The sequence below is a fragment of the Meles meles genome, chromosome 7 (genome assembly GCF_922984935.1).
Source record: "Meles meles chromosome 7, mMelMel3.1 paternal haplotype, whole genome shotgun sequence".
NCBI lineage: Eukaryota > Metazoa > Chordata > Mammalia > Carnivora > Mustelidae > Meles > Meles meles.
In genome coordinates this window covers 31,561,468-31,573,564 of record NC_060072.1, presented here as the reverse complement: position 1 = coordinate 31,573,564, position 12,097 = coordinate 31,561,468, and the positions used below count along the sequence as shown (strand labels likewise).

General features: G+C 34.2%; 1 protein-coding gene across 3 annotated transcripts in view; it reads left to right on the top strand.

Annotated features, from left to right (window-relative positions):
• The window catches only part of TMTC3 (transmembrane O-mannosyltransferase targeting cadherins 3), a 58,991-nt gene that overhangs the window by 29,622 nt on the left and 17,272 nt on the right, over window positions 1-12,097 (top strand). For all 3 annotated transcript variants that reach the window (XM_046013014.1, XM_046013015.1, XM_046013016.1), the window contains exons 7-10: window positions 126-378; window positions 5,171-5,319; window positions 7,341-7,461; window positions 9,425-9,536. In XM_046013014.1, the coding sequence (XP_045868970.1) occupies window positions 126-378; window positions 5,171-5,319; window positions 7,341-7,461; window positions 9,425-9,536 (635 nt within the window). The remainder of the gene's footprint in view (window positions 1-125; window positions 379-5,170; window positions 5,320-7,340; window positions 7,462-9,424; window positions 9,537-12,097) is intronic.

Below are 12,097 nucleotides of genomic sequence, written 5' to 3'. Positions count from 1 at the left end.
ATGAAATTACACGTAAAATACTGCTTTTATTCAGTGTTTTATTTAAATGTTATGTATTTTGTGTTTACAAAGAATGTATTTTGTGTTTTATTCTAAATAACTTTTTTTTTTCTTTCGTTATACAGGTTTGATAACCCAGCTGCTGTAAGCCCAACTCCTACAAGGCAGCTAACTTTTAACTATCTCCTTCCTTTGAATGCTTGGCTTCTATTAAATCCTTCAGAACTCTGCTGTGATTGGACCATGGGAACAATACCACTTATAGAGTCATTTCTAGATATTCGAAATCTTGCCACATTTACTTTCTTTTGCTTTTTGGGGGCTTTGGGAATATTCAGTCTTAGATACCCTGGTGATTCCTCCAAGACTGTTTTAATGGTAAGAAATTCCCTTAATTTTTCAGATGTAAAACATTCAGTTGATTTGAAGACTGCCTTTGATTTGTCAAAGCATCTCCTTAGAAACAGCATCTTTCTTTGTTCAACATCAGATTGATTTATTAGCTTTTTTTGGGCTATCCTAAAATTATATATCAGAATTCCATATGCAGGCATAATTTGACATTCAGCATGTAAAGTTAAAAACTGGTTATGAATTTTCTTGATTTGATAGGAATTCTGAAACCGTGAAGCATGCCATTGGCGTCATTTTCTTCTATTTCTTTACCTAAGTACCCAAGTAGATCATTGTTTTCTTGACACAGAGAAGAGTGTCATGCGAGATAGACAGCTAGAAATATTTAGTTCTTTAGTTCTCATTAGCAAGGTTTTTATTACACCCCAAGTTATTTTTTACTATGTTCAGAGAACTCTGATTATTTACACAGTCTTGTTTTTCTGAGGTGTATGTCTTTGTAATTTTCTTACTCTGCTGTCACCTTTTACTTGTAGTGGTTTTGTTGTCTTCCTTTAAATTACTGAAGACAGTAATAATCTTTAACATTTTCTTGAGCATTTGCTATATGCCAGGAAGTGTTTTTAATACTATACAATTACATCATATCTGACTACAGCCACTAGGTTCATTTATTCATTCAGTAAAAAGGTTTTCTTGTAGCCTTATGTACCAGGCACCTTTAGGCACTAAGGATATGTATGATAAAAAGAAATACAAGGCCCCAATTACCAGGGAACTGGCATTTTGGAAAAATTTGAAGCTGATCTCTGAGATAAAGAGAAGACTGAAAAAATACAGAGTTTGGGGGAAAGGTCATACTTACTATTAGTTTTTAATCTCTTGAGTTTGATCCTAGTAGTGATTTTGAATAGCACTTGATGCCTAGAGTTTCGGAGGAGAGTCCTAAGCTCCACATAAAAATTTGATAGATGCGTAGTAATTGAAACCAGGATGTGAATAAGAAGGTCTAAGGAGAGGTTATATAGAGAGCAGCATTTCTCAGCTGGGGTTTTGTGACTTTTTCAAAGATGGTAGCCAGCTATTACCATTCCAAATACATAGAATAGAAGATAATTCATACATAAAATGAATGTCTTAGAGTATTTGGTCTTAATTCTCCCTCAGAAAATAGTTGAAGGGGCCAGCTATATAGAGTGATAAGAGAAGAAACCTACAACTAGGTCTTGAAAAAACTTCTATAGAAGGTATAGGAGTTTACGTACAGTAAAAGATAACTGTGTAGAGGAGAATGAACCTAAATAGGAGATAGACCCAAATGGACAGAAAGGTAGGTGGGTATTTCAAGAAAGATGGAATGGTTATCACTAACAGATGCTCTGAGGCAGAAAAGTGAGATCAGTCATATTTGACCTATTGTAGGTATATTAGTTACTTAATGAAATTTATTTCTGTGGAGAGACTCAATTAGGAGATGAGGATATGAAGAATGGTAGTATAGATAACGTGAAGGGATAACAACTTTGAATATGTCAAAGGAGGAGACAAGCTTGAATTTATTATCAGCTAAGTAAGAGAAGACTATGCCATCTTAAAACATAACAGACTGCTGATCTCATGTAAAGCTTGGAGGAAGCATGAAGATCTAGAATTAGTGAACCTTCAGAGGTAGGAGAATCACTTTCATTGGAGAACTCAGTTCGCTGACTTTTAGAAGGAAGGGAAATCACTAATAGGTTGACTTGCAATGTTAATTTGAAATGTTGATTGGTAAAGTGGGGTTAAAACCTTAAGCTACTTATCACCTTGGCTATAAAAGTGTTTGCCTAAGAATGTGGGACCTTTTTTTATACCCAAGGGACATAGTGAATGGGTAAGGTAATTTAAAGATGTGTTGTCAAAGGAGATGTTTAAGGTTGAAGAGACAAGAGCATATTTGAATATGGGTAGGAACAATACAGTTGATTAGAAAGTGGTCAAGTAAATGAAAGAATGGTTAATTGTGAGATTTGTGAGGAGCAGAGGCAATGTAGAGCTCGGGTTTGGCCTGAAAAAGATGGAACCACACACTTCTTATGTCGCAGAAAGGATGGAAATGACATCAGTGTGGATAGTGGTAAGTTTAGTAGCGCAGAATTGGAGGAATTCTTGTTTTTTGGCTTTAGTTTTCTCTGTAAGTTTGGAAGTATGGTCAGCCGCTGTAAGTGACATGAATCAGAAGCCTAAGAAAAGTAATTAAAATTCAAAATAAAGGAGAGAGGGAGTGAGCCTGTCAAAGATACCTAGAAATTCTGAGGAGTTTTAAGGATCAGTTTGAAGTTGATTATCATTAATTTATGATGATACTAATATATTTTGCTTTGGGACTGTCTATAGTAGAACTTTGCTGTTCAGGTAAATACAGACAAAGCAGCTGCATGGTAGAATACATCCAAAGCTGAGGTTCTGCTAAAAGAAAGGAAAAGTAAGGAAGGGTGGATGAATGTAAAGTTTTGGCATATAAAATAATGATTTCTATAATGTAAGCTGAATAAAAACAGGGAGGGTAGTACCAATGAAATAAACAGAGATTTATATAAATTTTATTTTATGTATGTAAAAAAGGAACAATTGTGATCCTGGGTATAACTTTTTAAAGATAGTCCTAAACATGCTATATAGTGACGTTTTGTGAAGATCTTTTAAAGGGATAAGTAGATCAAAGGAGTACCTATGAAGTATCAGATGCTGTGTTAAGCACTTATTAAAATGTCCTGTGTATCCTGACAATATAATGTCAGTAGTTATTAACCCCAATTTGTAGAGAAACACAAATTGGGAAGATGATTGATTAGTTTACTTTATATTACCTAGGAAGTAAGAAACAAAACAGATTTGTTCTAGACTCTTTGCACTACCACCTTTCCCTTTAAAGAGTTTTATATCACTGAAGAAGGAAATTATGGTAACCACAGTTAGCTAGGTTGGCATATATTAATAGAGAGTGTATTAGAACTTTTAAATAAGTTAATCATTAGAGACATTCCTTTATCCAAGAACCAGTAGATTTTTTTGTGAGGTTCCTTTTTGTGTATGTAGCTTATGCATCAGTCCATGATAGATCTTTGAATGAATTTAACACTTTTAATTATTTCAAATAAAATAGCTTTAGAGCAGCCATGAATTAATAAAAAATATGTTTGCCTGTTTGTTTTTAGAAAAGGACTACAGGGTGCCTGGCTGATTCATTCAGTTAAGCATCTGACTCTTGGTTTTGGCTCAGGTCATAATCTCATGGGTCATGAGATCAAGCCCCAAGTGGGGCTCTCTGTCCGTGGGAAGTCTGCTTGAAGATTCTTTCCCTCTGCCCCTCCCCTCTCTCCCTCTGAAATAAATAAATCTTTTTTTTTTTTTAATCTTAAAAAAAAAAAAATGGAAAGGACTGTATATGTGGGAGTATGTCTGTTTCACAGTTAGCTGGTTGTTTTTATTAAGCACTCTTGGGAAATTGAAAGTTAATTATGTATTCTAATGTTTTACCTTTTTGATCAAAAAGAAAACATTAAAAGTTCAGTTATATGTATTAGTATGATACTTAGTAGTTCAGTAGTGCTTTTCTTTAGATTCATTATTTCCTCATTACAAGTTTTTATTTTATTTATTTTTTTTTATTTATTTGAGAGAGAGGCAGTGAGAGAGAGCATGAGCGAGGAAAAGGTCAGAGGGAGAAGCAGACTCCCCGTGGAGCTGGGAGCCTGATGAGGGACTCGATCCTGGGACTCTGGGATCATGACCTGAGCCGAAGGCAGTTGTCCAACCAACTGAGCCACCCAGGTGTCCCACATTACAAGTTTTTAATTTATCATACATGGTGAAAGTATTTTTTTCAATGTGTATACATCTTTTCATCTGTATTTTACTAATAAAGTATAATATAGAGGAAACAATCTTTCAAACTGTTAAAAGACTCTCAAACTTCTGAAGCTGAAGGAACAACTTGCATAGTTATTCAATTAGGTACTATAAAACAAATCAGGGTAACAAAATACGGAAGCAGATGTCCATAGAAACAGATGTCCTAGTAACAACCAAATTGGTTCCTTTCACAGGTTATTTGTGTGCTAGTTGTTTGAATACTACCTTTTTAATGGATTTATTGTCTGGGAACCATATGCTATCTCATTTTCAAAATGACAAAATCTAAGGATTTTTATGATGTATTTCAATGTGTAGTGTTAGAATTTTAGAAATTTTTATAGAATAAAAGTACTGTTTAAAGGGGGCAGTTTTATTTTTATACTTATACTAAGCCTCTTATATATGACTCATCAGAGTATTATGCAAAGGAATGCTGGGGTACAGACGTAGTAGTCTACTGTCTTGCCTAAAGGATACCTTATATCATTTTTCAGTTTCCAATATAATATGAATATTTACAATAATAAAAATATAAAAACTTGCATGATTGGCTGTTTTGTCACCCATTACAGTTTTGTAAAACCTGTTAACATCTCTGTCAGTGTATTTTTACCATACATATATAAGTTGAGTGTATAAAAATTATTAATGTCTTATTTTAGATATATTTTCAAAAATACTTATTTCATTGGGTGAGCCCTAATTATAATCTCACCTTGATCTCACCTTGGTGACATACATCCTGATGTTTGTTATTACTGTCCCTAAGTTGCCTTCTTTATGTTTAAATTACTATTGTTTATAGTATTATTAAAACTGATACCAATACATTATTCAAATTAAATAAAATATTTGCTTTTAACTTTTGAGTGGCCATATTTTTTTTGAACTTATTAAAATACCTTATTTTTCTTTGTAGGCCCTTTGTTTGATGGCGTTACCATTTATTCCTGCATCAAACCTTTTTTTCCCGGTTGGATTTGTTGTTGCTGAGCGAGTATTGTATGTTCCTAGCATGGGGTTCTGTATTTTGGTAGCCCATGGATGGCAGAAAATATCAAATAAAAGGTGAATTAAGATGTTAGTTCATTTAGGGGCGCCTGGGTGGCTCAGTGGGTTAAAGCCTCTGCCTTCAGCTCCGGTCATGATCTCAGGGTTCTGGGATCGAGCCCCACATTGGGCTCTCTGCTCAGCAGGGACCCTGCTTCCCTGTCTCTCTCTGCCTGCACCTCTGCCTACTTGTGATATCTCTCTGTCAAATAAATAAAATCTTAAAAAAAAAAAAAGTTCATTTAATGCTTACTAACTGTAGAATTAAGTGTGATACATTTAAGTATTTAAAATGTTTAGTTCATTTATATAAATCCTAATTTTTTTATTTTTCATCTTGCTAGTCTCCTCATTTTTCTGTAATTCAGTTTAGGAAAATTCCATAGCACTCACCTCATCCTATGTTCTTATTAACATAATTTTATTGTACAGCCTGTGACATAATGAAATTTGAGTCAGACCCAAGTGAAAACAAGAATATTGTTGAGACTAGAGTTATAAATAACCATTGCCACTTCGATGTGCAATGACCTAAGATATGTTCTTCTTACTTAAGTGAGTTATATTGAGTTTATTTATATATAAATGCATGTAGTAAGCAGTCTATAATTTCTTGATATCATCACTATCTGCATCATAACCATCATGTCCTAGTTGCCTTAAACTAACAATTAAGGAACAGAATAGTCACACTATGTGCAAGAAATGACCCCTGACTGCTTTCTCACTTTCCAGTCATTCTTCAACCCTCAGCATTCTGACTTGTCTCTACCTCATTGCCTCCTACTAGCTAAATCTAGTCAGTGCTTGTATTTAAAATTCATTTCCCTGGTGTCTGTAGAAAGTCTCTCTCCTAATTCTCTTCCATGTCTTCTCATTGCTGCTCAGTCCGTCTCAGTCTTCTTGCTGTACTTGCTCTTTAAGTATTTTTTATTTGCCAGAATTTTACTCACAGCCATTTTTCTCACACTGCATATTCTCCCTGGGTGATTTCATCCGTGTCTACAATTTTCACTCATATCTAGCAGGCCTTTTCTCTTAACTTCTACCCATATATCCAATTTTAATCAATACCAGTTTTTGAATGCTTACCATGTGCCAAGAGCCATGATAGACCCTTTAGATTTGTTTTCTCATTTAATCTAACATTCCTTAACTCTCTTGTGCACATTTGAAAATTAAAGCTCATACAGATTGCTTGAATCAGGTTACCTCAAGATCACACAGCTGGTAAACAGTAGGATTTTGCTTCAGATTTATAGCTGACTACATCCAACGTCCATGTTTGTTCGTTCTCTCTCTCTCTCTCTCTTTTTCTCTCTGTCTCTCCATGGTCCATGTTCTTTCTGATCCATGCAGTCTTATCCTGACTAAGTGGATCGCTCAAAATGAAAGAAGTTGAACTGTGTTATTAAGACAGAAACATAGACTCAAAGAACATTAGTACCAAATGAGACTATAGGGATAATTGAAGTATAACCTTTTTATAGATGAGGAATTAAGTCCCATATAATTAGCCTAAAGCTGTATAAGTAATTTGTATCCATTTCATAAAGAGTTAGTTTTACTATGACTTGTAATAAATAATTCTAGCTTTAAAATATGAAATTTTTCCAAGAATGTCATGATAATCTGTGGTATAGATGCAATCTGTGTAAGCCAATTTTTAAAAAAAATATAGCCAGTGACAAGATTGACTCTTGATAAACACAAGAATATTCAAATTGTAAGTAAAGGCCCCAGAAAGGAAAAATTGCAGTTAAAAACTGGTGTGTCTGCTTTTTGCCATTATATGTAAACAGAGTTTTTGAAATATTAATATAATTAAAGACTGAAGTAGAAGGTAGTATGCATATTTAATTTTTTTGGTGTTACCTTTGAAGTTAGATGATTACTAGAATGATCCTCATTCCTTAGAATAAACTCAAAGATGATATTTGGGGATATTTAACATTACTTCTTACCTCTATTCTAAAAGATAAAATGTTTCTGGTGATGTAGACAATGGTTTCTTTGTTTTGCTTTTTTCTCTTAAACAGTGTGTTAAAAAAGTTATCCTGGATTTGTCTGTCTATGGTGATATTCACTCATGCCTTAAAAACACTCCACAGAAATTGGGATTGGGAGTCTGAATATACATTGTTTATGTCAGCCTTGAAGGTAAAGTATTATCCAGAATGACAAGAAAGTATGTTGTTAATGATTTCTTATAGTCATGTCTGAGATGTTTTTATATTTAATTAGACATGTTACTGTCGATTTTAATTACTACTCCAAAAGATCAGTAAAAATAATTTGTTCTTTATATTATTTATACCATAACCAGTGCTTTGAATCATACTTAGTTGGTATGTCTGGGTCATATATAAATAATTACCTAAATGCTATATGGTTGTTAGAAGCTCAAATCATAATGTTTAAATAAGAATACTATATATAGTTCATAGTTCTGAAGGTAAACTTTTTTTTAACCTTTTAATGTCTTCAAAATTAGAATAAATCTTACAGTGAGAGGCATCTTAAAATTAATTAGTGGCTTTTTTGTTTTGTTAATGGTGAGTCTTAGAATTAATGGCATCCTAGATTCATTGCAGTAAAATACGTAACTAAAAATGGCACCTTACTATGTGGAAAATAATTAAGGTTACAATACTGTAGGAAAGATAGGAATTGGCAGAAAGTAGTGATAAAGCATTTCTATAGAATGCACAACATACCAGGAATAAGGTCTTTTTAAAAAATCATAAAATATTGGTTTCTGTAAGTTACAAGCAGTGGGTTTTTTTCAGGTGCTTCTCTTCGAAACTATAAATTCTTAACTTCCTTTGGCTATTTCGGTACTCCCCATTGCTTGGCTTTCCTGGAATATTGCCTCATTCTAATACTCTGTGTGACTTCTTGATTTGGCATCAACTTAAGGTCATGTGACTATCCTTTTGTCTCACTCCATAACTGCACTCCCTCCTCTAGCTCAGAAGTCTGTAATGAAAGAGATCTCATTACTATTCTTCTTAAGCTACACTTCTGGAATACCAGTGGAAACCTATAATTTTCAAGAGTTTTGCTTATCGTTATTCCTAGAACAATCTAAGAACCATAGCTCCACTCACTGAGGCTAGTTCCTTGGCCGGATACCATCCTCTCCCTACAGGAACATCAGGCCCATCTGTGATGTTAAGGCGCAGATTAATTTAGAACTTTAATCCCAGGTTTCCCATTACCATAATGGACTACATAAATAACTTTATAACAAGCCTAAAAATAAGTAATCAGTGCAATGTTAAATATATTCTCAGTTCAAATACCTTCTCTCCCAAAAGAATACAGATAGTAGAGCTGAAGTTTTTAAACAACATTATGCGTTTTTTTTTTTCTTTTTTTAGTTAAGTTCTGTGCCCAGTGTGGAGCTTGAGCTCATGACATCAAGATCAGGTTGCATACTCTACTGACTAAGCCAGCCCAGCACCCTGTGATACTTTGATCAAATAAAATTTTTAGCAAAATTCTAATATATCAAATAGATGAAATCAGACTGCTGTGGTTTTAGTTTATGTTAAAAGGAAGGAAAGTAAATTTGGGGAAATACTTCATTTGGTTCCTATCTCATCTCCAGGGACACCTCCTTGGAACACTCCATTCCTAACAATATCCTAAACAAATATCTTTGTTAATTGGAGGTATACATACAAATTTTTCTTTTCTAAGAGAAAAATCTGAATTGTTTTTTCAAGTTTTATTGAGGTTAATTGACATATAACATTGTATTAGTTTAAGGTGCACAACATAATATCTGTATATATTATAAAATAATTATAATAAGTTAACTTCTGTCACCTTACATAGGTACAGTTTTTTTCTTTGATGAGAATTTCCAAGATCTACTATCTTAGCAACTTTCAAATATATATTACAGTATTGTTAACTATAGTAACCATGCTGTACATTGTATTCACAGAACTTATTTGTCTTATAACTGAAAGTTGGTGTCTTTGAGCACCTCACCCATTCATGGATACCTCTGTGAAATACTCCATTCCTAATGGTATACCAAATAAATATCTGTGTTAATTGGAGTTGTATTTTTTAATTATAATTAATTTCTGTCTATGCTTATGTATTGAAGGTAAATAAAAATAATGCCAAATTATGGAATAATGTGGGTCATGCTCTGGAAAATGAAAAGAACTTTGAACGAGCTTTGAAATACTTCTTACAGGCTACTCATGTTCAGCCAGGTAAGCATTATTAAATAATAAAACTATTTGAATAGCTTCTTTTTAAAAACTTGATTATATTTGGGGATAATAAAGTAGAGTTTCATTTTCAGTCTTCATTCCAGGTGATATGAATACTATAGTGTTTGATGCTGGCTTATTTTGAATTAGATTGTATATTAGATCTACTTAGACATTTAGGATTTTTTTTTTTTTTTTACTATAAAAGAGTTGGTACTGATGAGCAATTTTGGTGGAATGTTAGATGCAAAAGCCTGATAGGAGTGTGTTTAGGAGAGAGGGGGAAGAATAACTGGAGACAGCTGGTATTGAACACTCTTAGAGTATCAGTAGAAAATGGTGGTATTGCTGGGATTAGAGTCAAGAGAAGGTAAGTAGGATGATAGGGGTTTTTGTTTTCAGTTTTAGGGTGGGAGAAACAAAGCATATGTACAGCTAATCCACTGAGGCTGGGAAAAGTAATAATTCAAAAAGGGGGAACAAATTATGGATCAATTGTCCTTAAATAAATGAGAAGAGATAAATAGAATTTGGTGCACAGGATAAGGACTTCATTCAGTCATAGAATTGTTAATGTATGATAAGGAAGGCAAAGTATGTAGATGTGGATATAGGCAGTTGAATAGATCATCTGGAGGAAGTTTCTGGAAATTGTCTTTTGTTTACTTCTATTTTATCATTGAAATAGAAAGCAGAGTCATCAGAGTGAGGAAGAGTTGAAGCTCTAAAGATCTAAGAATAAGAGAGGGTGTGAAGTAGCTGTCTAGGACAGTGCTTCACAAACTGGAATGTGTCCTTGAATCACACAGAGATGTTATAGTGGATGTTCTGATTGATAGAGGTTTAGAAAAGAGCCTGAAGTTCTGCGCTTCTAATAAGTTCCCAGGTAATGTTTAGCCCATGGATCACACTTTTAGAAACAAGATATAGGAAAGTGTGTAGACTAGGAAAATGTGTAATTGCCAAGCAGTTCTAACACTCTGCTTGAGGTTAGAATACTTTATTTAAAATTATACTAGTTGATGTAGTTTATGCTTTTCACTTGCTACTTTACAGCTGAAATGGCACAGGCATGGAGAATTCTGTTAAATAGAATTAGGGCATTTTAAAATGTGTTATTACTAAACAAGAAACAGATAAGAGAATGATTATAATAGAATAAGAATCTAAGTTAAGAATGGAGGTGAGGCAGGGTGATAGGATCAATGATTTATAGGTGTGAAGAATTGTTGGTGTCTGAGTAGGATCTAGCTACAGCATCAGTATTTTTCAAGAGGAATACTATTGGTATTTTGAGTGTACAGAACTGTATTTCAGGGTATGTACCAACATGGCCCTCATCTGCCAAATGCCGTCATTACTTTCCATTTACAATGATGACCAAAAGGTACTTCCCTCAACACATATACACCCCCAACACCCCAGTCACATTTGTAAATATCCTCAGAAGCGGGGAGTGGCAAGCAATACCCATTCTTTGTTAGATATGACTGTGGTCATTGCACTAACTAGTTAAAGGAAGATGGAGGTGAAAATCTTGGAAGAAAGGATATCAAAGCCCAAGTATGAGAAGATTTGTCTTTGTAGATTTTGAAATCACTAAGAATTATGAGAACCATAAGCAACCAGGAGATTTGACTCAGAGAATAGTGACTGCAACAAAGAAGGATGGTCAATTATAATAGAGTTTAATGACCTGAAATTCAGAAACAAGTGATTTTAAGAAGGAGCAAGAGTTGTCTGGAAGTGTTAAAGATCACCAAAGACACCTACTCTTCCTCCAGACCCAGTGTTGCAAAGAATAAGAAAAAGAACACAGTCACTACTTGGACAAGCTACATGTAAAAGACCATGTCCCCGAGGCAAAGCCAAATTTCATTTAGAGAAAGATGGAGAGAAAGTTGTAGAAATAAAATGGAAGGTCTGGCTTTTCAATTTTATCTTCCCTAATCCTTGTAGTTTTTCTTGAGTACATATCCTTGGTTTCCTCACCTCTTTGCCTTTGTTTATGTTCTTCTTTGAGCCTAGAATTCCTCCCTTCTCCTTTGCCATTCACCTTCTATCATATCCTATCCGTCTTTTACAACCCATCTCACATGGCTTCTCTTCTCTTTTTTTTTCTTTATATTGTGTTATACTGGTCACCATAAAATACGTCATTAGTTTTTGATGCAGTGTTCCAAGATTCATTGTTTATGTACAACACCCAGTGCTCCATGCAATATGTGCATTAATACCCACCACCAAGCTCACCCATCCCCCAACCCCTCTGCCCTCTAAAACCCTCAGTTTGTTTCTTGGAGTCCACTGTCTCTCATGGTTCATCTCCCCCTCCAATTTCAATTCACTTTTCCTTTCCTTCTGATGTCCTCCATGTTATTCCTTATGTTCCACAAGTAAATGAAACCATATAATAATTGACCTTCTCTGCCTGACTTACTTCAGTCAGCATAATCTTCTCCAGTCCCATTCATGTTGATACAAAAGTTGGGTATTCATCCTTTCTGATGGCTGAGTAATATTACATTGTGTATATGGACCACATCTTCTTTATCCATTTG